This window comes from Macaca fascicularis, chromosome 11 (genome assembly GCF_037993035.2).
Source record: "Macaca fascicularis isolate 582-1 chromosome 11, T2T-MFA8v1.1".
In the NCBI taxonomy this organism is placed as follows: domain Eukaryota; kingdom Metazoa; phylum Chordata; class Mammalia; order Primates; family Cercopithecidae; genus Macaca; species Macaca fascicularis.
Window position 1 is genome coordinate 15,095,300 of NC_088385.1, and position 27,237 is coordinate 15,122,536.

Genomic DNA, 27,237 nt, shown 5'->3' on the forward strand with positions numbered 1-27,237 from the left:
TTTATTCAAATATTTAATTGGAAGGAACTACCTCTGGAATAAGTTTTATTGGAATTCATATAAAGAGAAAAGCAAATCCATTAGAAATTGATATAAACAGTTGATTTTATCTGGAACCAAGAATGTGAATTAATTGGAACCTAGCTGTCCTAAACTGTTTCTTTGCATAAAAGCCAATCAAATTTTTAGGTAGAGCTTTGTTTTCAGCGAATATTTTAAAGACAGATTACCCCCAAATTACCTGATTTGGTTCCCACTTCACTCCTCCTCAAAAACCAAACATAAAGCAGAAGGGGGCTGGGTGTGGTGACTCATGCCTGTAATTCCAGCACTTTGGGAGGCCAACGTGGGCGGATCACTAGGTCAGGAGTTTGAGATCAGCCTGACCAACATGGTGAAACCCCATCTCTACTAGAAATACAAAAAGTAGCCGGGCATGGTGGCACATGCCTGTAATCCCAGCTACTTAGGAGGCTGAGGCAGGAGAATCGCTTGAACCCAGGAGATGGAGGCTGCAGTGAGCCAAGATCGTGTCATTGCACTCCAGCCTGGGCAACAGGGCAAGACTCTATCTCAGAAAAAAAAACAAAAACAAAAACAAAAAAATGAAAAAGGAAAGCAGAAGGGGGCATTTTCCTGTCTTCAAAATACAACCTCCTGCTAAGACCAGCAAGTCAGCAGAAACTCACTGCATTTGGGCTTCTGGTTACTAAATGAATGAAGAGACACTGAGTTCCATCCTTAGATGTCCACATAGATCCCATTGATCAAATAATCCAGTCTTGAGTAACGTTTCCTGCGGAGTGATTCCGAGAGGATTCTGCCCAGGAGGACGAGGCCTATCACCAGGAACAGGACACCAAAGAGCAGGGATCCGATAAGAAGCCACTTTTCAAATGGAAGGCCATACTGATTTTCTGGAACGTTGCCCTGGGAGGAACGACCTGGACTGGCCTCCCTACCTTCCCAGGAAGCAGTTTTATTCGTGGCGGAAGACTTCACATTTGACATAGAAAGTGCAGTAGGGTTATACACATTCCCTGTGCTCAAAGTGAGGTTGGAGATTTCTGTAAACGGTATCGTTTCTAGGCTGCCTTTCAAGTCCGTAGGTGCCTGAAAGGTGGTAGTCAGAACTGCTGTTGTAGCCATTGCTTGGAGTGTAGCCACAGCCCGTGTAAAACCTGTAGAAATGAGGGTCGTGGGAGGCTGAGAAGTGACAGTGGTTACAGGCGGAGATGTGGTGGCCAGCTGTGGCTGGGAAGTCCCAGAAGGTGTCACTGAAGCATTGGTGGGTAGACGGATGGCGGGCTTTGGAGTAGCCGAGGTGGTATGTGGAGAGGCAACTGCCACTGTAGCTGGGAACACACTCACATTTTCAGGCAGCAGATGAGCTATTTCTTGATCAGAGGAAATCTGTGAACTCTGAGAATGGCCTTTTTCTTTATAAACAAGGAGCTGGGCACTTGCTTTGTCCATATTAAATAGTTTCTCCAAGTGATCTGAGGATCCAAACTTCTGAGAAAGTGTCTCTCTCCATGAGATATCGGTGGGCTTTGAATAAACTATGTGATGACGGGCTAGAGGAGTGACTGCTTGTGAAAACTGGCCAGGTAAGAGAGAGTCCTCCTGGGGTAACTCTTGGCTTGGCAAATTTCTGGTCAAAGATGGAAAATCTGAAAATATGTGGAAAATAAAAGGAGGGCTTATATAACTCCATGCTAAGGTAAGTTAAAAAATATAAACATATCAGCTTGTTCAAAAGATCCCCAAACCGGTTGGGCATGGTGGCTCACACCTATAATCCCAGCACTTTGGGAGGCTAAGGGAGGAGGATGGATTGAGGCCAGGAGTTCAAGACCAGCCTGGACAACACAGGGAGATCCTATCTCTTAAACAAATCTCCAAACCGTTGATACTTGACATTTCATCGAAATGTGTGCAAAATGGAAAAACACAAATTGCTAAATGAGAATCTGATAACGCCGCCTCTCCACCAGATGCTATGGTTTATTTCTAGCATGAAAGGACAGAAGATAAGAGAAATGTGTGGAGGAGGACCAGGCAAATTAAGGAAAAGGTGGGAGTTGCACAGCGGAGAAGCCGGAGGGGCTCAGCAGGGAAGCAAGAGGCTTAGGAAGATGGAGAGGGTTCTCCATCTTCCTAAGGGGTCAAGGCCAGGGAAAAAAGTGGGCCGGAGGGTGACCTGAGCAGGAAGGGCTGGCAGGGAGAATGTGGGGGAAGGTGTGGGTTTCTGCAGGACATACCAACTAAGACTGAGATGACAATTGGGAAGCAAGTAATCATCAGGGGGGATTTCAGTGGGGGCATGGGGCAGGCAAGAAAGGTAAGTGGAAGCCGTGGGAAAAGAGGCGATAGAGCAGGAGAGAGGGAGCAGAATCCCTGTTATGTGTCTCTGACAGGGAGGAAGAGGAGGGGCCAGGCAGGGTCTGGTCTCCCCTCTGAGCACTGAGGCCACAGCAGCAGCAGGACAATGACAACAAAAACCAGAGACGTATGGTTCCAGCACTGTGCTCCGAGGACCGAGGCTATCTGGGAGATTTCACTTGGACTCTCAAAGATTCGAATTTTGGAGCCAATGTCGTAGGTCATGAGGACGATGGGACCAATATTTGAAATCATGATGACCACACTACAGACACAGAGAGCAGAAATCCATACAGTCCCAATGCCTGCTGGGGAGAAACCAGCCCCAGATCCTGCTCCTGCTCCAGGAAGCTCAGAATTGTGCCCCTGATCACACACCCCACTGATCACAGCTCAAAGTGGAAAGGGCTGTTCAAGCAATCAAGGGCAGGCAATGACCAGGTGAACTGCCATGTATCGCTGCTGCTAGGCTAACCATCTCACGTAGACTAGAACTGCAGAAAACACAAGGAAAGAAGCAGAGGAATGTCCTGGCATCTCTCAGTCCACTCACTCCTGCTCTCTTGTCCTTTTCCTTCCTCAACTCACCTCCATGCCAGTTTCCAAACTGGTCCTCAGTCTCCTCTTTCCTACAAATGGATCCAGAGGCAGCTTCGGATTCATGCCATCTCGTGACTACTCTCTAAGCCTTACCCCTCTGAGAGGTTCTTTGCACTGTCACTTATTCATCCATCTAGAACAGGGCTCAGCAAACTACGGCCTGATGGACAAATCTGGCCTGCCATCTGTCGTTGTATGACTTCCAAGCTAAGAATGGTTTTTACATTTTTTAAAAATTTTTATTTGTTTAGAGACAGAGTCTCGCTCTGTCACCCAGGCTGGAGTGCAGTGGTATGATCTCGACTCACTGCAACCTCTGCCTCACAGATTCAAGCGGTTCTCCTGCCTCAGCCTCCTGAGTAGCTGGGATTACAGGCGCGTGCCACCGCACCTGGGTTGTATTTTCAGTAGCGATGGGGTTTCACCATGTTGGCCAGGCTGGTCTCGAACTCCTGACCTCAGGTGATCCATCCGCTTCAGTCTCCCAAAGTGCTGGGATTACAGGGGTGAGCCACCATGCCTGGCCAGTTTATACATTTCTTTTAATGGCTGAAAAGTAATCAAAAGAATATTGTGTGACACAGGAAAAGTATACGAAATTTAAATTTCTGTCTTTCAAAACCTAAAGTCCTCGTGTGAAAAGTCTAAAATACTATTTGGTCCTTGGCAGAAAAAGTTGGTGGACATCTGCTCTAGGATATAGTATTCTACCGTAAAATAGAATTTGGGTCAAATGAAGTATATTTGAAAAAATATATATATATATATATATATTTGAGACAGGGTCTTGCTCTGTCACCCAGACTGGAGTACAGTGGCACAAACACAGCTCACTGCAGCCTCAACCTCCTGGGTTCAAGTGATCCTCCCACCTCAGCCTCTTGAGCAGCTGGGACCACAGTGCCATGCCATCATGCCCAGCTAATTTTTTGTATTTTTTGTAGAGACAGAGTTTTGACACGTTGCCCAGGCTGGTCTTGAACTCCTAGAATCAAGCAATCCACCCACCTCGGCCTCCCAAAGTCCTGGAATTACAGGTGTGAGCCATCATGCTTGGCCTATAATTCATTTTAAAGTTAAAAAAGAAAAAGACGGTTTAAGTAAACACTCTGTGATGTGTGTGAAATCAGAACTTAAATATGGCCATTGACAAGAATGGCCAAAACAGCTGTTTTCCTTCTCAAGCATGCAAGCTCATAAATAAAGCACAGCTAGGGCCAGTCCCACTTCTTGATAAGATTCCTCTGTTGGCAGAGGTCCTAGAACCACACAGGGATCCTCCACACCTGCTCCATTCGCCTCACCCACTCATGTTTGCCATTGGGGCATGGCGCTTCCTCTCAGTCACGCAGAGATGAGCCACAAAGGGAGCCGCACAGCAGCTCTGCACCCTTAACTTAACTCCTCTTTGGAGTTTTATTTTCAAACGACTTCACTGAGTTGAAAAATGAGAGACTGACTATTACTTGGACCCCAGCTGAGCAAACAGACTCCCAACTTATTCTATGTCTGAATTATCCTATTCTTCCAGTCCTTGGTAAAAATGACATGTCATGAAGCTGCCAACAACAACAATAAAAGATTAAATACCAAACTGCAATGGCTTTAGAGAATGAACAGAATCCACTGTCATCTTTCAAACTCTTGGTCTGTAAATATTAGTCAATGGGATATAGGAAATAGAGGCTGGGCACGGTGGCTCATGCCTGTAATCCCAGCACTTTGAGAGGCTGAGGCGGGATGATTGCTTGAGGTCAGGAGTTTGAGACCAGCCTGGGCAACATACTGAGACCCCTATTGCTACAAAAATTTTTAAAAAATTAGCCTGGCATGGTGGTGCATTATCTGTAGTCCCAACTACTTGGGAGGCTGAATGGAGAGGACTGCTTGAGCTCAGGAGGTGGAGGCTGCAGTGAGCCATGATCACGCCACTGCACTGCAGCCTGGGCAACAGAGTGAGACACTGCCTCAAAAAAAAAAAAAAAAAAAAAAGAGAAAAGAAAAGAAAAAGAAATAGAGTTCTTCGGAAACAAACCACCAAACAGATAATCTATATTTAATTTCACTCCAGGCAGGAGGCAGATAATTCATTTTTAATGGGGTAATATGAATTCATCAACATGGACAGATTCATAAACAGAATTACAAACACAACTTGCACACATCCTGTAGATATAAACAGTCCTTTGAATACTACGTCCGGGGTTGGTGCCACATTGCCCCTAGGTGTCCATCAACCTGCTCAGGGGCTGGCAACGCCCCCTGGTGGCTACCACAAGAACGTTTAATTCTAATTTCACTTCGTTAACCTTCACACTCGCCCTAAGAAGATTTATGCACATGCCAAGTTCCCTTTTTTCCCATTTCCATTGGCAAGGATCTTCATCCCATACATGCTCTTTTATATGTGCATTACAAAAGCAACAACACTCCAGAAGTATTAGAAAACAAATTCAGCTGTAATTTCTATCATCATATCCTAACAACAATTTATTTACACAATACTCTGCTTCGTGTTCCTGTTTGAGAGGATGTTTGACACATGAGGTTTCCCTGGCACATGAACAAAACTCAGACACAGCCTCAGCTAGGGGGCAAAGCAGCGTCAACACGCACGCACCCTGGGCGGTATCATTCCCCAAAGCACCTCATACTTAAGGCAGTCAAGAGAGAACCCTAGATTCCACTCCACCTAGATCCCATTCCACCACCCTAAAACCACTCAAGTTTCCCCCAATGCAGCAAATGGGGTCACCATTCATCTGGATGCTCAAGGCAAAAACTAGGACTTGGCCTTGACGGTTCTTTTGTTCTGGTCCCCCAGACCCACACCACCAGCAGGTCCTGTTAGCTCTACTTCGGAACAGCCCATATGTCCATCTCTCCATCTCGCCCGCCACTCCCTGTTTCTTCACCCAGATCTCACCTGCGCCTCCTAACCAGTCTTTCCATTTCCACTTTGCTGCTGCGTCACTGTCCATTCCCAAGAGGGCATCTATGGTGAGCTTTGAGAAATCACCTTTTTTTTTTTTTTTTCTTTTTTCCCCGAGATGGAGTCTTGCTCTGTTGCCCAGGCTGGAGTGCAGTGGTACAATCTCGGCACACTGCAACCTCTGCCCCCTGGGTTCAAGCAATTCTCCTGCCTCAGCCTCCCGAGTAGCTGGGATTATAGGCACATGCCAGCATACCCGGCTAATTTTTGTATTTTTATTAGAGACGGAGTCTCACCGTGTTGGCCAGGCTGGTCTCGAATTCCTGACCTTGTGATCTGCCCGCCTCAGCCTCTCAAAGTGCTGGGATTACAGATGTGAGTCAGGAGGTCAGGAGTTTGAGACCAGCCTGGCCAACACGGTGAGACCATCTCTACTAAAAATACAAAAAAAAAAGTCAGGCGTGGTGATGCTTGCCTGTAATCCCAGCTACTTGGGAGGCTGAGGCAGGAGAATCACTTGAACCTGGGAGGCAGAGGTGGTATTGAACCGACATTGTACCACTGAACTCCGGCCTGGGCGAAAGAGTGAGACTCCATCTCAAAAAAATAAAAATAAAACTCCCAACAGCTTCCCACCACACACCTAAAAACTCCCAGCCAGGCATAGAGGCTCATGCCTATAATCCCAGCACTTTGAGAGGCTGAGGTGGGGGGATTACCTGATGTCAGGAGTACAAGACCAGACTGGCCAATGTGGTGATACCCTGTCTCTACTAAATACAAAAATTAGCCAGGAGTGGTGGCATACATCCCTCCTAAGGTGGAGGTTGCAGTGAGCTGAGATTGCACCACTGCTCTCCACCCTGGGCAACAGAGTGAGACTCTGTCGCAAAAACCACAACAACAAACAAAAAAACTCCCTCCTATGACTTACAAGATGTTATGTGATCTGGCCCTCCCTGCCGTTTTGCATATCACTCTCTACATATTTCACAATGAGTCAACCAGCTGGGATTGGAGTGTTGGTTTTTCAAACACTCCAAACCATTCTGCCTGAGGACCTTAGACCTGGAAGGTCTTCCCCTGATCTCCTCACATCTGGCTCCTCGCTGTTCAGATCTCAGTTTAGGGGTTACATCTTTACTTACTGATTGACTATTCTACTGTCCTGTCTCAATTCTCTGCATAGCACTTGTGACTATATTTTTCTTGATTTTTTATTTATTGTTATTATTATTATTTTGAGACGGAGTCTCGCTCTGTCGCCCAGGCTGGAGTGCAGTGGCGCCATCTCAGCTCACTGCAAGCTCTGCCTCCCAGGTTCACGCCATTCTCCTGCCTCAGCCTCCCGAGTAGCTGGGACTACAGGCGCCCGCCACCAAGCCGGGCTATTTTTTGAATTTTTAGTAGAGACGGGGTTTCACCGTGTTAGCCAGGATGGTCTTGATCTCTTGACCTTGTGATCTGCCCGCCTTGGCTTCCCAAAGTGCGGGGATTACAGGCGTGAGCCACCGCGCCCAGCCGATTATTTATTATGGTTATTGTCTCTCTCCCCTAAAACATAAGTTCCAGAAGGGAGAATCTTGTTTTCCTATTTTTTTTTTAGAGACAGAGTCTCACTCTGTCACCCAGGCTAGACTGTAGTGGCACGAACACGGCTCACTGCAGCTTTGACCTCCTGGGCTCAAGGAATTCTCCTACCTTGGCCTCCTAAGTAGCTGGGACTATAAGATCACACCACCATTCCTGGCTAATTTTTTAAAGTTTTTGTGGAGATGAGGTCTCACCATGTTGCCCAGGCTGGTCTCGAACTCCTGGGCTTAAGTGATCCTCCCGCTTCCCAGAGTGTTGGAATTACAGGCATGAGCTACCACACTTGGCCAGAACCTTGTTTTTCATGTTAAGTGTTGTTTCCTTAGGGCATAGAAAGTACTTGGCACATAGAAGATGCTAAATATTTGTTATTTGTTGAATAAATGAACGAGTAGAATGTTAAAAATCAAGACTATGATGATAACTTTCTAAAACTTAAATAAAAGAAAAATTGAGGTCGGGTGCAGTGGCTCATGCCTTTAATCCCACCACTTTGGGAGGCCCAGGAGCGTGGATTACCTGAGGTCAGGAGTTGAGACCAGCCTGGCCAACATGGTGAAACCCCGTCTCCACTAAAAATACAAAAAAAAAAAAAAAAAAAAATAGCTGGGCATGGTAGTGGGTGTCTGTAACCCCAGCTACTTGGGAGGCTGAGGCATGAGAATTGCTTGAACATGGGAGGAGGTGGTTGCAGTGAGCTGAGATCGCGCCACTGCACTCCAGCGTGGGCGACAGAGTGAGACTCTGTCTCAAAAAACAACAATAACGCTCACGCTTGTAATCCCAGCACTCTGAGAGGCCAAGGCGGGTGGATCACAAGATCAGGAGATCAAGACCATCCTGGCTAACACGGTGAAACCCTGTCTCTACTAAAAATACAAAAACAAAATTAGCCGGGTGTGGTGGCAGGTGCCTGTAGTCCCAGCTACTCGAGAGGCAGAGGCAGGAGAATGGTGTGAACCCGGGAGGCAGAGTTTGCGGTGAGCCGAGATGGCGCCACTGCACTCCAGCCTGGGCCACAGAGCGAGACTTCGTCTCAGAAAAGAAAACAAAACAAACAGCAACAAAAAACCCCACTAAATTCTGTAATTCTGATTTTATGCAAATATTGTCTATGAAGGGTCCACAGAATTACTTAAGCAACATTATATTTGTTTTCACCTTTTTTATATGGATAATCTCAAAAAAAAAAGAAAAATTGATATTGAAACTATTTCAACTTGAAAAATTAACAAGCCAAAGTCTCAGCAAAACATATCCCAGTAATTATATTAATTTTTTTGCTATTCATTTTCCATTCTGAATTAATATGTAAGTTCCATGAACGTGGAGACTGTACTTCTAGTGCTTTGCACAGAATCTGGCACGTGGTAAATGTTTAATAAATATCTCTTGAATGAATTTCCTTTCAGGTCTAGACAATAAAATCCAGTGAGTTTGATTTCAGATGAGATTGGGTGCCTTCAGGGTGATATGGCCATAAACAAGTTTGATTTCAGATAATGTGATTATAATGGGAACTTAATAACAAATATACTAGAACTTTCTATATTAACACGAGTCTTCACCCTTTCAAAACAGTCACCCTGGAGACCTGTATACTTATTCCAGTGTTGCAGACCTTGTTCTAAAGACGTGCTTCAGAAATGTTTCATAAAAGGTTTGTATGCCTTTTATCTCATAAAGGTAAAAACAGAAACAAACCAGAACAAATACTACCATGCCTTTCATTGGAAATCAAATTTTGGTTTAATAAATTGAATTTCCAATCATGAGATTTTCTGTTATGTCTCAGTATTTGTGACCCTTTCTGGTAGTTTTATTTAGACTCTTGTAGAAAATCTTTCCATAAACCACAGTCTTGTTATTCCAATCACAAAAGAAAAAGTATAATGCTTTTATTACCTCTAATTATCCTGTAACTCCTAAGTCCTTTTGCTGGTTTCAGTGGACAGGCTTCCTCATTGGGACAGAAAAATAGGTAGCAGTTGGGTCGTCTGGCTATTTTTCGAGTGTCGAAGATCATCAAGTTACATGCTTTGTCCCCTGCAATGAAAGGTTTCATAAGCATGATTTCGAAATGAGATTTTCTAAAGAGTAGGGCAAGCAGGAAAAGCTTCACTTATTATGGAGTCCAACACAAACACCTTTGTTCATTTTGTTCACTTGTTTGCTGACCGCTGAATCATTTCCTTTTCCTTAGTTTAGTCGCTTAAGGCAATTTTAAAAGACATTGGGTTTAGCTTTTTTTTTCCATAAGATGGCACCGAAGGCGAAGAAGGAAGCTCCTGTCCCTCCTAAAGTCCAAGTCAAAGCAAAGTCTTTAAAGGCCAAGAAGGCAGGGTTGAAAGGTGTCCACAACCACACACACACACACACACACACACACACACCCCTGCATGTCACTCACCTCCAGCAGCCCAAGACACTGTGGCTCCAGAGGTAGCCCAAATATCCTGGGAAGAGTGCTCCCACAAGCTTGACCACTCTGCCATCATCAAGCCCTGACTACTGATGAGCTATGAAGATAGAAGACAACCACACACTGGTGTTCACTGCGGATGCCAGGGCCAGCATTCTAGCACCAAACATCTGACACTCATGTGGCCAAGGTCACACCCTGAGCAGGCCTGATGGAGAGAAGGAGGCATGTGCTCCGCTGGCCCCTGCCCACAATGCTTTACGTGTTGCTTACAAAACTGGGATTTATTTTTATTTGTATTTTTATTTTGAGATAACGTCTTGCTCTGTCACTCAGGCTGAAGTGCAAGTGCAGTGGCATGATCTCAGCTCACTGCAACCTCCACCTCCCAGGTTCAAGAGATCCTCCCACCTCAGCCTCCCGAGTAACTGGGACCACAGATGCAAGCCACTACACCCGGATTTTTTTGTATTTTTTGTAGAGATGGAGTCTCTCTATGTTGCGCAGGCTAGTCTTGAACTCCTGGGCTCAAGCTGTTTGCCCTTGTTGGCCTCCCAAAGTGCTGGGATTACAGGTGTAAGCCACCGCACCTGGCCATCTCTTGGATTCTGAAAGCATCTCAGATGCCTAATAAAGTCATGAGTGGAGTCAGTAAATTATTATCGCTATCATGGCTCCTTCCACACAGGATCTGAGTAGTATAAGGAATACAATCTATCCTTTAATTTTTATCTGTACCATTCTTTGTGTTTTTCTTCCAATTTCCCCTCTCTCCTTATCATGTTTGCTTTTCTATGCTCCTTCCTTCCTCACTTTTCACTCTTAACTATAATTTCTGGTCTCTTTTCTTTTCTGAGTCAGGGTCTTGCTCTGTCATCCAAGCTGCAGTGCAGTGGAACAATCACGGAACACTTCAGCCTTGGCCTCCTGGGCTCAAACAATCCTCCCACCTCAGCCTCCCCCGTAGCTGGGACTACAAGCGTGCACCACTATGCCTGGCTAATTTTTTGTTTTTTGTAGCGGCAGGGTCTCACTACGTTGCCTAGGCTGAGTCCCTCCCCCTCAACCTCCCAAAGTACTGGGATTACAGGCATGAGCTACTGCACCTAGCTGCTGGCTTCTTTTTCTGTTCCTTTTGTGTCCAACAGAAATGAAACTCTCGATTTATCATGGCCTAGATTAGATTTTGTCCTCCATTTGGTACAGTCTCACACCTTTGGGAGGTCAGCATATCCCTGGTCAGGTTAAAGGTTAAGAGGCACATAGGCTAACTGTTAAAAACACACGCTCTGTCGACCATCACCACCACTGGTGCTAGTCAGGTAATGGTGAGAGATCGACTCCAGCTCCCCAGATGGAAAGGAAGATTTAGTTAGCCTCTGCAGGAATTTTATCAAGTCATATCCCCATTACTCGGAAAATAACAGGAGTACTCCTGCCTTTTCTTTCTCAACAATGTGATACCAGAAATACCTTTCTTTTTAGCACTTAGGTAAAGGGGAGGGTCCATAAGCCTCAAAATTGTATGCAAGATATTGTGGCCATCGTGTTATGTATATTTTTCTAGAGTATCATCAAGATATCATAGTGCCTTTTGAACCCTCAGTGGTGAAACCATTTCTCAGTAAGTGAGGAAAATGTTTGAGATCCATTAACTGAGGTCCCAAGTACCTCTGCTTGTAGCAAAGCAGTAATAGGACTTCGGCTTATAGAATAAAACAGCAAACCCTCATTTCTTAGAATTGAGGAGAAATGCAGGGCTTTGCCGATGCCTGTAAATACCCACACTTACAGTATTCAGTCCTGCTTGCAGGTGATCTTTCTATTTCACATACATGTCGATGTCAACATTTAAAGAAAAACTCGAAATGTAAATTAAACCTCTGTCATTTCCGTAAATTACTTGCACAAAGTGTTCCAAAACGCACTGCTCAATGAGACCATCGAAGGGATTTTTCCTCCTGACAGCAAGTATACGGTGTCTTCTCCACACCATTTTGCAGCAATAACCACCTGTCCTACTATTCAGTTCAATTCTGACACCAACTATCCAGAGCTGGCATCAGACTCCATAGATGACGGGCTCAGCATCACAAGACTGCCCTCACTTCAGAAGCCAGTAGCAAGTATCAGGTCTCCAGGTCACCCACACTTCTGTCTGACTTGGCTACTACTAATTCAGGGATTCCCTGATCCTACCCCCTCAGATTTGATAATTTGTAAGAACAACTAATAGAACTAAGGAAAATGGGGCCGGGCGCGGTGGCTCACGCCTGTAATCCCAGCACTTTGGGAGGCTGAGGCGGGTGGATCACAAGGTCAGGAGATCGAGACCATCCTGGCTAATGCGGTGAAACCCCGTCTCTACCAAAAATACAAAAAAGTAGCCGGGCCTGGCTTTGGGCACCTGTAGTCCCAGCTACTCGGGAGGCTGAGGCAGGAGAATGGCGTGAACCTGGGAGGCAGAGCTTGCAGGGAGCGGAGATCGTGCCACTGTACTCCAGCCTGGGTGACGGAGGGAGACTCCGTCTCAAAAAAAAAAAAAAAAAGAACTAAGGAAAATGCTGTATTTACTATTATGTTTTATAATAAAGGATACAAATGAACAGCCAAAAGAGGCTCCTAGAGTCCCAAGTACAGGAGACTTTGTTCCTGGGGAATTGGGGTGCATAATCCTCTTGACACTGGGATGTGTTCACCAATTGGATGATCCCCCATCATCTAGGGGTTTTTATGATGGTTTCATTACACAAGCATGATTGATTAAGTCATGGGCCACTGTGACTGAACTCAATCTCTGGCTCCTCCACCGAGGTGAAGCCTCACTAGCCCAAACTCAAGTATAGCTGAAAGGGGTTGGTTATGAATAACCAAAGACATGCTCCCATCACTTGGGAAATTCCAAGGTCTTTAGGAGTTCTGTGCCAGGAACTGGAGACAAAGATCAAATATGCATCTTTTGAGACAAGGCCTTGCTCTGTCACCCAGGCTGGAGGGCAGTGGTTCGATCAAAGCTCACTGCAGGCTGGGTGCGGTGGCTCACACATGTAATCCCAACATTTTGGGAGGCCAAGGTGGGAGGATCATTTGAGGTCAGGAGTTCAAGACCAGCCTGACCAACATAGTGAAACCACGTGTCTACTGAAAATAGTAAAAATTAGCTGGGTGTGGTGGTGAACACCTGTAATCTCAGCTACTGGGGAGGCTGACGCAGTAGAATCACTGGAACCTGGGAGGCGGAGATTGCAGTGAGCCGAGATTGCGCCACTGCACTCTAGCCTGAGCAACAGAGTGAGACTTCATCACAAACAAACAAACAAACAAAAAAGTTCACTGTAGCCTCAACCCCCTGGGCTCAAATGATCCTCCTACCTCAGCCTCCCAGTAGCTGGGACTACATGCATGCACCACTATGCCTGGCTAATTTTTTACTTTTTACAGAGAACAGGGTCTTGCTATGTTGCCCAGGCTGGTCTCAAGCAATCCTCCTGCCTTGGCCTCTCAAAGTTCTGGGATTACAGGAATGAGTCACCATGTCCAGCCATTCACTAGCTTTTCTAGGCTCCTTGATAGCAAAGCTTTGTCCATCTTATTCAGTGTTTTCTCTCTAGCAACTAGTAAAGTATTAAGTACTCAATAAATTTAGTTTTTTTTCATTTAGAGAACTCGGACAGAGTCATAAGTAAAATTGAAAAAAGACCACTGTTTTACTAAGATACACAGTATACTTCTCTTTTCAGTTTCAAGATTTAAATCCTAAAATGTGCAAAGGCCTGGTTCAAACCTATGGGTCTCAGTTTCCTCCGGTGTCATGAAAAGGGGTCAGACTAAATGATTCCCCATTCCATTAGAGTTCTAGAAGCTGCAGTTACCTAGTAGTCAGTGGTTGTTTTTTTTTGACTTATCCTATGCCATCAGCTCCAAGGAAAGAGACAAAGTGGAGGTTTTATGCTTCCAACTTAAAGATCAAATGCTGATTTTCCCATGAGATAAGAATTCTATTTTTTCTCTCAACTCCTTTTCTCTGTTAACATTTTCTTTGTAATATCACACTGTATTCCAATACTCCATGCTGACGGCAGCTAACCATTTCAATAGGATTTTTGTTTTCAATATTCGAGATACCGGTTGGGATATAACACCAGTGATTCTCAATCTCTTGTGTACCCAGTCACCTGACGGATATATACATACATTCATCAATAACTTGGACTCAGCTTAGGGGATGGGAGGGCACACTTGTAGAAAATTCTCCAGTGTTTTTGTCACTGACATTCATACCCTGTTGAGAATCACTGGCATAAGTTATTCAGCCACATCCCCCAGCTACTGAAGCCACAAAACATATGGAACAAAGGATTGCCAAGAAACCACTTTTTACCTGATATGATTTTTGTTGAACAGCAAGAATTAATGCAGTCTTCTTGAGTTGAAGTATATATGGGCTCATTGCCTCTGATTCCCTTAGAAAGAGATGACTGGATGTCAATGACAACATCTTCTAGACTCTTGTTGAGGCAATTCTGACTAGCAGCCAGCCTTAGTGTCAGGAAGCAAATTATTACCAAAGTGTAGGTCAAGCTCCCTTTTCCCCCGAAGAACATTTTAAATTTCAGTTTAGTTTTGGTCTTCAAAGGTCAAGGATAATCCTCCCTCTGGTCTTAGTTTGCTTTAAGAAAGTTGCACAGATGACGAAATTTCTCTCTAGAACAAAAATGGAAAATCATCAATGAGTTTTGTTTCTTTAACAAACAAGGGAAGAAATATTTCATTTCCTTAAAGTCAATGAAAAGGATCCACATACAATTTAGAGAAGAAAAGAAACAAGTACTTTTTGTTTCACTTTTAGTAAATTTAAGACAACTTTTCATTAAACATTTGGCAAAAAACTAATATGCATAAACAAACATACTACCTCATCAATGCTTAAAAGCTGACAATGCTTATGAAGGAACAGGTATAGACAGTAGGCCTGCCTCAGAATTCTACAATCCTTCCCTCTTCTAACTCAGAGCAGAGAGGGCACACATTTCTAGTCGTTGATGAAGCAGTAGTAATAGGTTTAAGCATATTTCCTTTCTCAGTAATAACAATCAGCATTTTAAAATCATCTACTAGGGGCTAGGCATGGTAATAGTTCATGCCTGTAATCCCAGCACTTTGGGAGGCTGAGGCGGGCAGATCACAAGGTCAGGAGTTCGAAACCAGCCTGGGCAACATGGTGAAACCCCTTCTCTACTAAAAATACAAAAAGTTAGCTGGGTATGGTGGCGCATGCCTGTGGTTCCAGCAACTTGGGAGGGTGAGGTGGGAGGATCGCTGGAGCCCAGGACATTGAGGCTGCAGTGAGCCGTGATTACACCACTGCACTCCAGCCCGGGTGACAAAGTGAGACCGTGTCTCAAAAAAAACTTAAAAAACAAAAATAGGTGACAGTATACTAAGTGGTAGACATTATACTAAGGAATTTACTACTCTTTTGAATTATTACTCTTTAATTAATTTATTACCATCTTTAATCTTTATATCAACTGTAATGGCTAATACTGAGTATCAACTTGATTGGACTGAAGAATACAAAGTATCGATCCTGGGTGTGTCTGTGAGCATGTTGCCAAAGGAGATTAACGTTTGAGTCAGTGGGCTGGGAAAGGCAGACCCATCCTTAATCTGGGTGTGCACCACCAAATCCACTGCCAGTGCAGCTAGAATATAAGCAGGCAGAAAAACGTGAAAAAGAGAGACTGGCCTAGCTTCCCGGGCTATATCTTTTTTTCTTTTTTTTGAGACGGAGTCTCGCTATCGCCAGGCAGGAGTGCAGGGGCGCGATCTCGGCTCACTGCAATGTCCGCCTCCCGGTTCAAGTGATTCTCCTGCCTCAGCCTCTCGAGTAGCTGGAACTACAGGCGCATGCCACCACGCCCGGCTAATTTTTTTGTATTTTTAGTACAGACGGGGTTTCACTGTGTTGGCCAGGATGGTCTTGTTCTCCTGACCATGATCCGCCTGCCTCAGCCTCCAAAAGTCCTGGGATTACAGGCGTGAGCCACCACACCCGGCCCCAGCTTGTATCTTTCTCCTGAGCTGGATGCTTCCTGCCTTCAAACATCAGATTCCAAGTTCTTCAGTTTTGAAATTCCTTGCTCCTCAGCCTGCAGATGGCCTGTTGTGGGACCTTGTGATTGTGTGAGTTAATACTTAATAAACTCCCATATACATATATATATAGTGTGTATGTGTGTGTGTGTGTGTATAGCTCTTCCATTAGTTCTGTCCTTCTAGAGAACCCTAATACAACAACCTTGCAAAAAAGCTATTATTGGCCGGGTGCAGTGGCTCCTGCTTGTAATCCCAGCACTTTGGGAGGTCGAGTCGCACGGGCGGATCACCTGAGGTCAGGAGTTCGAGACCAGTCTGGCCAAGGTGGTGAAACCCCATCTCTACTAAAATTACAAAAATTAGCTGGGTGTGGTGGCGGGTAGCTGTAATCCCAGCTACTCAGGAGGCTGAGGCAGGGAGGTAGAGGTTGCAGTGAGCCACGATCACGCCACTGCAGTCCAGCCTGGGTGACAACAGCAAAACTCTGTCTCAAAAAAAAAAAAAAAAAAAAAGCTATTATTTTCCTCATTTTATAATGAGGAAACTGAGACAGTCTTTTCTATTGCTGCTTCTCCTTAAGAAGTACCAAACCAGAGTTAGATAACTCTAATAATCTATTCTAGAAATTAGCCAGTCAGCAGGAGTAATATTCTGGCTCAGTTAAAGGAAACTTTAGGGGTAGATTTTCTTTTTGACAGCCTTAAAAATACAAAAGTCACACTATGTATAATGCCAACTCTATTGAGATGCTGGTTCTTTTAGGAAAAATAAATGTTAAACTGGCAAGACAATATAATAAATTATCCTCACCTATCAACCTCCACATTTGCAGAATACAAATTGTTTGCTGAATGATAGCTTAGAGGAGAATTACTACTTCTTTAACCTTTGTTTATTAACCCCTTTGATAGTCTGAGGAAGCTTTTGCAAGACGTATTTAAAAACGCATAAAATGAAATATGTAGGATTCCAAAAGAAGCCAGTTATATTGAAAGAATGTCCCTACAAAATCCTGGTGAAAGAAATCAAAAAGGAGCTAATAAATAGAGACATATTACGTGTTCATGGATAAGACTTTATTTTGTTAAGATATCAGTGCTTCCCAACTTGAGTTACACATTAAACGCAGTCTTAATCAAAAGCCCAAAGTTATTTTTTGGATATCAACCAACTGATTTTAAAATTTACATGGAAATGCAGAAAAGACCTAGAACAGTCCAGAACACTAAAGAACAAAGTTGGAAGACTGATACTACCTGACTTCAACACTTACTGTAAAGCTACAGTAATAAAAAAAAGTATGGTATTAAAAAAAGAATAGACAAATAGATCAATGGAATGGAATAGTAAACCCAGAAATAGACCCTCACAAAGACAGTCAACTGATCTTTGACAAAGGAGCAAAGGGGATTCAATGGAGAAAGGACAGTCTTTTCCAAAAATGGTATTGGAACAACTGGATACCCATTTGCAAAAATGAATAAATAAATAAATCTAGCCACATACTTTGCACCTTTTGCAAAATTTAGCTCTAAATGGATCACAGACCTAAATGTAAAATATAAAACTATAAAATTTCTAGAAAATAACAGAAGAAAATCCTTGTAACCTTAGCTTAAGTGATGAGTTTTTAAATACAATACCAAAAGCACACTCCATGAAAGAAAAAAATGATGTTGGACTTCATTAAAATTAAAAAGTTCTGCTCTACAAAAGATACTGTTAAAGAGAATGAAAAGATAAACCACAGACTTGGAGGAAATATTTGAGTTTTTTTGTTTGTTTGTTTGTTTTTTGAGGAAATATTTGTGAAACACATATCTGATAAAGCAGTAGTCCATAGCCTTTCTGGCACCAGGGACCAGTTTCATGGAAGACAATTTTTCCATGGACGGGATTGTGGGGGGGTATGGTTCAGGATCATTCAAGTGCATTGTATTTATTCTGCACTTTATTTCTATTATCACATTATAATATATAATGAAATAATTATACAACTGACCATAATGTAGAATCAGTGAGAGCCCTGAGCTTGTCTTCCTGCAACTAGACGGTACCATCTGGGGGTGATGGAAGACAGTGACAGATCATCAGGGATTAGATCCTCATAAAGAGTGTGCAGTCTAGATCCGTCACATGTGCAGTTCACAATAGGGTTTGTGCTCTGAAGAGAATCTAAGGCCATCACTGATCTGACAGAGGGCGGAGCTCAGCTGGTAATGCAAGCAATGGGGAGTGGCCGTAAATACAGATGAAGCTTTGCTTTGTCCCACTGTTCACCTCCTGCTGTGTGACCCATTTCCTAATAGGTACTGGTCTGTGGCCCAGGGGTTGGGGAACCCTGTAATAAAGGACTGGTATCCAAAACATACAAAGAACTCAAGTCAGCAATAAGAAAACAAACTCAATGGACAAAAGATCTGAGCAGACACCTTACCAAGGAAGAGATACAGATGACAAATAAGCATATGAAAAGATATCTAACATCATATGTCATTAGGGGATTGTAAATTCAAACAAGATACCACTACCCACCTATGAGAATGGCTAAAATCAAAAAAATTGGACAATACCAAATACAAGGGCATAGAGCAACAGAAATTCTTGCCTGGGCGCGGTGGCTCACACCTGTAACCCCAGCACTTTGGGAGGCCAAGGTGGGCGGATCACTTGAGGTCAGGGGTTCGCAATCAGCCTGACCAACATGATGAAACTCTGTCTCTACTAAAAAAAAATACAAAAATTATCCAGGTGTGGTGGCAGGTGCCTTTAATCTCAGTTACTTGGGAGGCTGAGGCAGAACAATCACTTGAACCCGGGACATGGGGGTTGCAGTGAGCCGAGATTGTGCCACTGCACTCCAGCCTGGGCAACAGAGTGAGACCCTATCTCAAAAAAAAAAAAAAAAAAAAGAAGAAAGAAAGAAATGCTCACTCATTGCTGTTGGGGAATGCAAAATGGTACAGCCACTTTGGGAGAAGTTTGGCAGTTTCTTACCAAGCTAAATGTAGCCTTACGGTACAATTCAACAATTGTCTTCCCATGTATTCACTCAAATGAACTGAAAACTTATGTCCACACAAAAATCTGCACTAGAATATTTATAGTAGCTTTATTGATAACTGCCAAAAACTAAAAGCAACCAAGATGCCAGTCAACAGATGAACAAACAAAATGAGATACATCCATACATTGGAATATTATTCAGTAATAAAAATAAATGAACTATCAAGCCACAGAAAGACATGGAGGAATCTTAACTGCATATTCCTAAGTCAAAGAAGCCAGTGTGAAGAGATATGAATCTAACTATATGACATTCTAAAAAAGGCAAACTACAGCGGCAGTAAGAAGGTCAGTGGTCACCAGGAGAACAGGAGTGGGAGGATGAATCAGTGGAGTGCAAGGGATATTTGGGCCATTGAAACTATTCTGTATACTATTGTAATGGAGGATACATGTTATTGAACATCTGCCAAAACCCATAGAAATGTAAAACACACAGAGTGAACATTATGTGAACTATGGACTTTTAGTTTTAAAAAATGGTTAAAAAAAAAAATCCCAGAAACAAACCAGTATATGGTAATAAAACACAAGTCTAATACCTCTCTTGCTGTTTGTCAACATTCTGTATACAGTAAAATAGTAACATTTATTGCTTCTGAAATGCCAGTTTCTATGCTAAGCACTTTATACATATCATGTTATTTAATCTTTACAGATCCTATGATTATCCTCATTTTAGTTAAAACTTATAAAAAGTTGTGGGACATAATATGTGCTTCTTTATTAACCTATTAAGTAACAAGTGGTCATCTAATAACTGCCATAATTTTGACGTGGTATTAAGTATAAATAATATTTTGAAATATGTGCAACAAGTGATACAAAAATATCAGCAATATTTACGAGGGGCAAATCATAGCTACTGCTAATACTTTCAACTGTGGCTTTTGCCTACATTCCATTTCAGAAGTCAGTGAAATAATAAATTTTTCCACCCAAGTTCACAGACATCCTGAATTCTATCCATGGATACCTTATCATGGACTCCCCAAGTTAATAATTCTGGCCAAGGTACTTAATACGCTGCCATATTTTGCAAGCCTCTAGAGAATCAAGAGAAAACCAGGCCAATACTTTATTTTGAATGGATTCTAATGTAGCCTCTTTTCAAGCGTTTGCAAAGAAACCTGAACTATGTAAGGAGATGGGGCAGGAGTTGTTTTCAGTATGCAGCATTGAGAGAAGTGTTTAACAGTTTTATATCATTAAAGAGAATACCTCAGCAGTATTAGGTTAGTGACGTTTTCTAATCCATTATTATTTAGGCTTTAAGGGCCTGAAGTCGAGTTGAATCTTGTTGAACGACAGGGGAAAAGGATACAGGTGGGTGAGAGAGGATGCCCCTGAGTTTTAACGCCTGCATACAAGAGTCGCTAAAACTTACTCGCACATAACTAGTTCAAACATTGGAAATCATCTTGCAGCACACTATAATTTACCAAGATGCTTATAACTGTATACACACACACACACACACACACACACACACACTACAGCGAATTAGACAATTAGCAGTTTCAATAATGAATACAGTACTACAAGAAAACAGGGAACATTTTATCTTCCTTTGAGGAAATGCGTGTTGCCTACTGAGCTATTCTTCTGCCTCTCCTTCTGATGTCAACGCAGAGACAGAGCCATTTATGGCAGGTGCCTTGAGCGCGCCTAGAGGTCGCCTTTGGAATACTGCAGCGACTCAAGGATCCTGCTCAGCCCTTATTGGCCCCAGCTGGTCCTTCGGATGCTCGGGTGTGCGTGAAGGAGCCTCGGCCCCTGGAAAGGAGAGGACCAACTCTCTCCGCAGGTGGTGACGTCGCCTGCGGCCGGTCGGGGGTGGGTATTGGGGAGACCCTTTTACCTGGAGGCGAGAGGGCCCCGGGGCCCCTGCTGCCCTCCGGGTGCGAGGACAGCTCTGTCGCGCTCGCGGGACGGACCGGCGAATCCGCGCGGGGGTCTCGGCGAGGACCGCAGGGGATGCTCCGCAGCTCCCGCACCGGCCTGGCGGGTTTTGTGGTTAGCAAGTTCCTGCTTCCGTCGCAGCGACGGAAAGTTTACCGCGGGGGAAGGGCACGTTCCTGCCCTGCAACCCGGAGCTGCTTCCCGGCAACATTAGCGCGTCCCTCCCCGCGGAGGCTCCGGGCTCCCGGCCCCAGCGCTGAGCTCCACAGGGAGGTAGCGCCCCCCAGCCCCGCGCTCCCCGCCAGCTCAGCCACACCGCTGACCCCCGGCTGCGCGCGCTGCGAGGAGGAGTGCGTGCCTCCCTGCTGGTGGCCCGAGGGTCTGCAGGTGAGCCTTGCCTGGCGGAGGCCGGAGCCCGCGCAAACTAAAATAATTGCACGTGGGGAAAACGTCAAACAGTACAAAAATATACACAGTGACAAGTCTACCCCTCACCCCCGCACCCCAGTCTCTTAGTCTCCCTCTGCAGAGGCAACCACTGATAGCAGTTTTTTGATGTTCAAGAGCTTACGGTGCATCCTATTGGCATAGTTCTGAGAATCCTCTTTCCATAACGGGAGGATGGAATCCTCAATTAAAGATGGCAATTCTTGAGTTAAATATTATGTTCCACACACACTTCAGCGAAGGTATTTGGCTTTCTGCAGGATTTATTGTTTGTAGATAGGATAATAATGGTGAAAATGCTGGTGTCTGTAACATATATTAAAACTGTATACCTAACAGCATAGTGTCTGGTACACAATAGGCACTCAGTAAATATTTAACTAAAATATTTTTGTTGACTGAATGAATGGAAAACAACTGCATAGGGCATAGGTTGTGGAAGTTTCTAAATTACTGCTGGCTCCATCCCCACCTCCATAAACACACAAATGCAACATTACTAAACCATTGACACTTAGTTTGTCATATGGTCTAACCTTTGACAGTATCTTCACCTCTGTTTTGAAAGAGCTTGCAGACCTGAAGTGCTATGCAGTTGCAAGTAAGTCTAGGCCTGTACACCCAACAGCTACACCCTAGTCTTAACCAATAACTACAGGAGGATTATGTTGACTGAGAATGCTTGTGAACAAAGGTCCATTGTGTAGAACTAACTCTACTTGTAACCAAAAGATGACTCTTGAATTACAATGTTGTTAAAGCTAGGTTTGAAAGAGTTACCAAAGCAAAGGAAACTCCAGAGTAATTTCCCATTGCAGTGATTTTCCTGATGCAACAAGGGACTGATATGCAAGGGTGTTTTATCTCTACAGATGATATACACTTCAGGGTTCAGGGTGTAGAGCTATCAGTTTTTGAATCTCTCTACATGGGGTAATCCATGCTAGTTACTAAGTAGACCTTTCCATTATTAGAAACTTCATATTCAGTGCTTTAATACAATGAACCTGTTTTTTTCCTTTGTTTTGTGTTTTGTTTGTTTTTAAGAGACAGAGTCTCGGAGTCTCGCTCTGTTGCCCAGGCTGGAGTACAGCGATCTCGGCTCACTGCAACCTCTGCCTCCCTGGTTATAGTAATTCTTCTGCCTCAGACTCCGGAATAGCTGGGACTACAGGCACATGCCGCCACACCTGGCTAATTTTTTTCTATTTTAGTAGAGACGGGGTTTCATCGTGTTGCCCAGGCTGGTCTCAAACTCCTGAGTTCAGGCAATCTGCCCGCCTTGGCCTCCCAAAGTGCTAGGATTACAGGCTTGAGCCACCGAGCCGGCCTGAACCTGTTTTCATTGAAGTGATATGTTATTTTTTCAGGTATGACAGTGAACAAAGGATACTGATTAAAATAATGATTAAAGAAATATTTTCTATTGATATGTGTTTAATTTATAAATATCATTGATTTATTTATTCATTCATTTTTTGAGACAGGGTCTCGCTCTGTTGCCCACACTGGAGTGCAATGGCACAATCACCACTCACTGCAGCTTTGACCACCTGGGCTCAAGTGATTCTTTTGCCTCAGTCTCTTGAGTAGCTGGGACCACAGATGCACACCACCACACCCAGCTACTGTTCTTAATTTTTTTTTTTTTTTAAATTTTGAGATGGAATCTCACTCTGTTGCCCAGGTTGGAGTGCAGTGGCACGATCTCAACTCACTGCAACCTCCGCCTCTCAGGTTCAAGCAATTTTTCTGCTTCAGTCTCCTGAGGAGCTGAGATTACAGGCTCATGCCACCAAGCCCAGCTAATTTTTATATTTTTAGTAGAGTCAGGGTTTCACCATGTTGGTCAGGCTGGTCTTGAACTCCTGACATCAAGTGATCTGCCCACCTTGGCCTCCCAAAGTGCTGGGATTACAGGTGTGACCCACCATACCCGGTGTTTTAAATTATTTGTATAGATGGGGTCTCACTATATTGCCTTTGCTTGTCTCAAACTCCTGGGGTCAAGCAATCCTCCTGCTTTGGCCTCCCAAGGTGCTGGGATTACAGGTGTGAGCCACTGCACCTGGATTACTTAAAAAAATAAAATAAAAAACCTTTAATTTCTGGCCTGAGTCATAACTTAGAAATTATATCCATTGTCACTTCACTTCCTGAAGAGATTCTTGATACTCTTCTCTGAGGGTTAGAAGTCTCATCTATGTGGAGCTTAGATTTTTTTAAAAAGTAATCAGAAAACATGTATTACACACCTGCAGGGGAAATTAAAGACCAATAATGTCAATGGGATCTACCTTCAAGATGTTCATAGCTCAGAAGGTGAAAGAGTCAAGTAAATCAACGGCTGTGTAAACAATAAGTGTGATGAAGGCCAGGTGTAGTGGCTCACATCTGTAATCCCAGCACTTTGGGAAGCCAAGGCAGGAGGATCACTTAAGCCCAGGAGTTTGAGGCCAGCCTGAGCCAACATGGCAAGACTCCATCTCTACAAAAAATAAAAATTGGCCTGGTGTGGTGGTACACGCCTGTAGTTTCAGCTACTTGGGAGGCTGAGGCAGGAGGATCACCTAAGAGCCTAGGAGGTAGAGGCTGTAGTGAGCCATGATAGCACCACTGCTCTCCAGCCTGGGCACCAGAGTGAGACCCTGTCCCTGCCCTCCCCAAGAAAAGAATAAATGTTATAATAGAAGATGGCAACTAAAAAGGCTCAGAGAAGGGATATCTGATCCCAATTTCTGGGAGGCGGTGTTAGTTAATTATTGAAGAATGAAGTTATTAGCAGATGAGGAGGAAAAGGCTGAATATTTCAGGAAGAGGAAAGTGCATGACCACAGGAAATTCAGCCTGTTAGGAAGGTTACCAGTGTACACAGAACAGAGAGAGAGGCTGGGGTCAGAGCAGGAAGGTTTTCATGTTAAATCTTAAACTTTATCCTAAAGGCATGGGGAGTTCTGAAGGTTTTTTGCAGGGCAGTGACAAGTCCAGAGACCTAATTAATATTCTAGAAAATTCTCTCTACCTGCCACAGGAGGGATGGATTGAAGGATGTGAGGCCAGAGGCCTCTCTTCCAAGAAATGGAAGTGATAAGGCCCTGAAATGGGCATGGACATAGAGGAGAAATTAACAGAGAGGCTCTCCAGGATGCAACAATTGGTTGGATGTGGTGCTGAGAGTAAGCAGGCTTCTGGCTTGGGAGCCTGGTTGGTTAGGAGTACCAGGTCATATAAAGACATGGGAAGAGGAGTCAGTCTGGAGTGGACAGACACATGATGAGTTTTGAAAACATGAGTCCCGGTTTTATAACTTACTAGTTGTGTGACCAAGAATAAATCACTTAACTTTTCTGTAAAATTAGGAAAGTGTTATCTACGTTATACACAGATCATAATATAGACCTTTTTATGTAGGTCTAACATATAGACCTGTAGACCTGTAAACTCAAAAAGGTTGTTCAATTGCTAGTTATTACATATACAACAACATAGTCTGCTGCTCACGTAGAAGGGATTTAAAAGGTGCTAAAAGACATCAATCTCAAATGTTTCCTAGCTATAAAGCTCTTCCAGCAGACTCCTTATGTTATATAAATGCTCATTTAATTTTCTTGCCACCAGACTGTAAGTACAGGGGCTGGGCCTTGTTGAATTTTTTATTCTTAGCGTGTAGCAAGTGCCTAGAACATTTCAGGTTCCCAAGAAATGTTAAGCCAGTGAAGAAAGGAATTTTATCTTCATATGTTCTTTTTCTGAATATAGCTTTATGGATATAGAATTTGCATACCATACAATTTACCCTGGTAAAGTGTACTCTACGGTGGTTTTTAATATATTCGGAGTTGTGCACTCATCATTACAATTTTAGAACATTTTCATCAACCCCAGAAAGAAACTCCATACCCAGTAATAGTCAGTCTACATTTCCCTTCCACCTACCCCTCCTTGGCCTTAGGCAACACTAATATATTTCTCTCTCTGTAGTGCTTCTCCTGGACATTTCATATAAACGGAATCTACAATATGTGGTATTTTGTGACAGGCCTTTTTCATATTGAATAATGTTGTCAAGGTTACTCTGTGTTGTAGCATGTATCAGTATTTCATCCTTCCCTTATTTTGGCTGAATAAATATTCCATTACACGGATATACCATACTTTATCCATTCATCAGTTGATGGGATAGAAGATCTTTTTAAGAATGAAATGTTTATCCAAAAGAAAGCATAAAAAACACCATTACATCAGTATGGACTGGTGTATGGAACACAAGGCAAATATACTTTTATGTGGAAAGGGGGAAACAAGAGCCAGAATGAGTTATTCTCCATTCCTCACCCCTTTTACCTCTTCTCTCACCTAACCCTCAAAGAGGAAATCTGGGAGGCGAAGCAAGGACTCTCCAAAAGGCAATGGTCTCACTACTTAGTGGGCCCTTCCCAGTCCCATCAGCCTGGTGTGGTTTATGTAAACCTCAAGACGAGTCAGACACAACCTTCTAGAAGCCTGCCCTGATCTCTCAGGCAGTTTTTCGTTCTATTTTCATATTCCCAGAGACCAGCGTACTTAGATTCATTTGCATTTTTCTCATTGTATTGCAATGGTGAGGAAAGAGCATCAGACAGTCCTAAATAGTTCCACCACTTACCACCTGCTGACCATGGAGGAGTCACCTACTTACCGGCTGCAGGGTTGTTGTGAAACTTAAATAAGGTAAAATAGGGGAAATTATTGTGATATAGTAGAGTGGAAGGGACTTAAAAATCATTTAGTCTACTTGACACTTCTTCTGAGACTGTATTTTATGCATATAAAATCTCAAGGCATTTACTTGAAAAAATTTTTTTTTTTTTTTAAAGAGACGGAATCTCGCTCTGTAGCCCAGGCTGTAGTGCAGTGGCGCGATCTCGGCTCACTGCAAGCTCCGCCTTCCAAGTTCATGCCATTCTCCTGCCTCAGCCTCCCGAGTAGCTGGGACTACAGGCGCCCGCCATCACGTCCGTCTAAATTTTTTGGTATTTTTAGTAGAGACGGGGTTTCGCCGTGTTAGCCAGGATGGTCTCTATCTCCTGACCTCGTGATCCGCCCGCCTCGGCCTCCCAAAATGCTGGGATTACAGGCGTGAGCCACCGCGTCTGGCCTACTTGAAATTTCTTGACGCAAACAACGTAATATAAAATGAGTTGCAAAGTTCGGAGAACTCCAGAGCCAGCTAACTCCTTGATGGCATTGCATTGCTAGGTCTACTTCCTTGCCCTGGTAAAAGTGGCAGTTTCCTTTCTGGATTACTCCCTCCTCACCTTTTGTTAGTTTCAGAGTGACTTGTTGATAACTGTCAAGGTCCCCAGAAAGCGCCTAGCCAAAAAGGTTCTTCTCTTTAAAGATGTGCACTCCCTAATACGTGAATCAGCACTTTCTATTTCTTAATTTTTCTCTCATTTCCAGCTGCTGCCTTCACCGCCTTCTGGTATTTTTTTTGTTTGATCGTCCACTGCTAAACTCCCAGCTCTTCAGAATTAAAAATGAACTTTGCATCCACGCTGTTGTGGGTTCGAATCCTGGGTCTATCTAGCGTCTTTTTCTCCATCTGTAAAACGGGGTTAAAAATATCTTGTTTGTAAAGTTGTTCTCACATGTGGGTATTGAAGCGCTTAATAGCGTGGTTGGTGTTTGCAAGGCGACGCAACAGGAAAGGGCTTACCCTTTTCGGCAGTTCTGGCTTCAAGGAGGTCAGGCCCTTTAAGGTGGCGTCGCCCTAAGTCGCAGGAGGGGGTCTCTCCGCCCCTCCCTCGGG

The 27,237-nt window shown here is 43.8% G+C and overlaps 1 protein-coding gene across 3 annotated transcripts; it reads right to left on the reverse strand.

The window, feature by feature from the left end:
- On the reverse strand, positions 1-27,220 carry MANSC1 (MANSC domain containing 1). 3 transcript variants are annotated; one of them, XM_015430179.4, is made up of 4 exons: positions 27,145-27,220; positions 14,314-14,636; positions 9,416-9,556; positions 1-1,673 (listed from the first exon to the last, which is right to left on the reverse strand). In XM_015430179.4, exons 2-4 carry the CDS (start codon positions 14,534-14,536, stop codon positions 742-744), a joined length of 1,296 nt encoding a protein of 431 aa, XP_015285665.3. In that variant the 5' UTR covers positions 14,537-14,636; positions 27,145-27,220; the 3' UTR covers positions 1-741. The 3 variants fall into 3 exon arrangements, with proteins under 3 accessions (XP_015285665.3, XP_073862395.1, XP_045220703.2); XM_074006294.1 differs by lacking the exon at positions 27,145-27,220 and adding an exon at positions 26,744-27,122; XM_045364768.3 differs by lacking the exon at positions 27,145-27,220 and adding an exon at positions 20,959-21,119.
- Positions 27,221-27,237: the final 17 nt, after the last annotated feature.

What these genes read in the sequence shown, in the direction of transcription:
- MANSC1 (XM_015430179.4), bottom strand. Translation starts at nt 14,536, where the DNA reads ATGTTCTTCGGGGGAAAAGGGAGCTTGACCTACACTTTGGTAATAATT. An exon ending in TTCAACAAAAATCATATCAG is followed by an intron (nt 9,557 to 14,313) that starts GTAAAAAGTGGT and finishes CTTTCATTGCAG; the next exon opens with GGGACAAAGCATGTAACTTG. An exon ending in GAGTTACAGGATAATTAGAG is followed by an intron (nt 1,674 to 9,415) that starts GTAATAAAAGCA and finishes ACATATTTTCAG; the next exon opens with ATTTTCCATCTTTGACCAGA.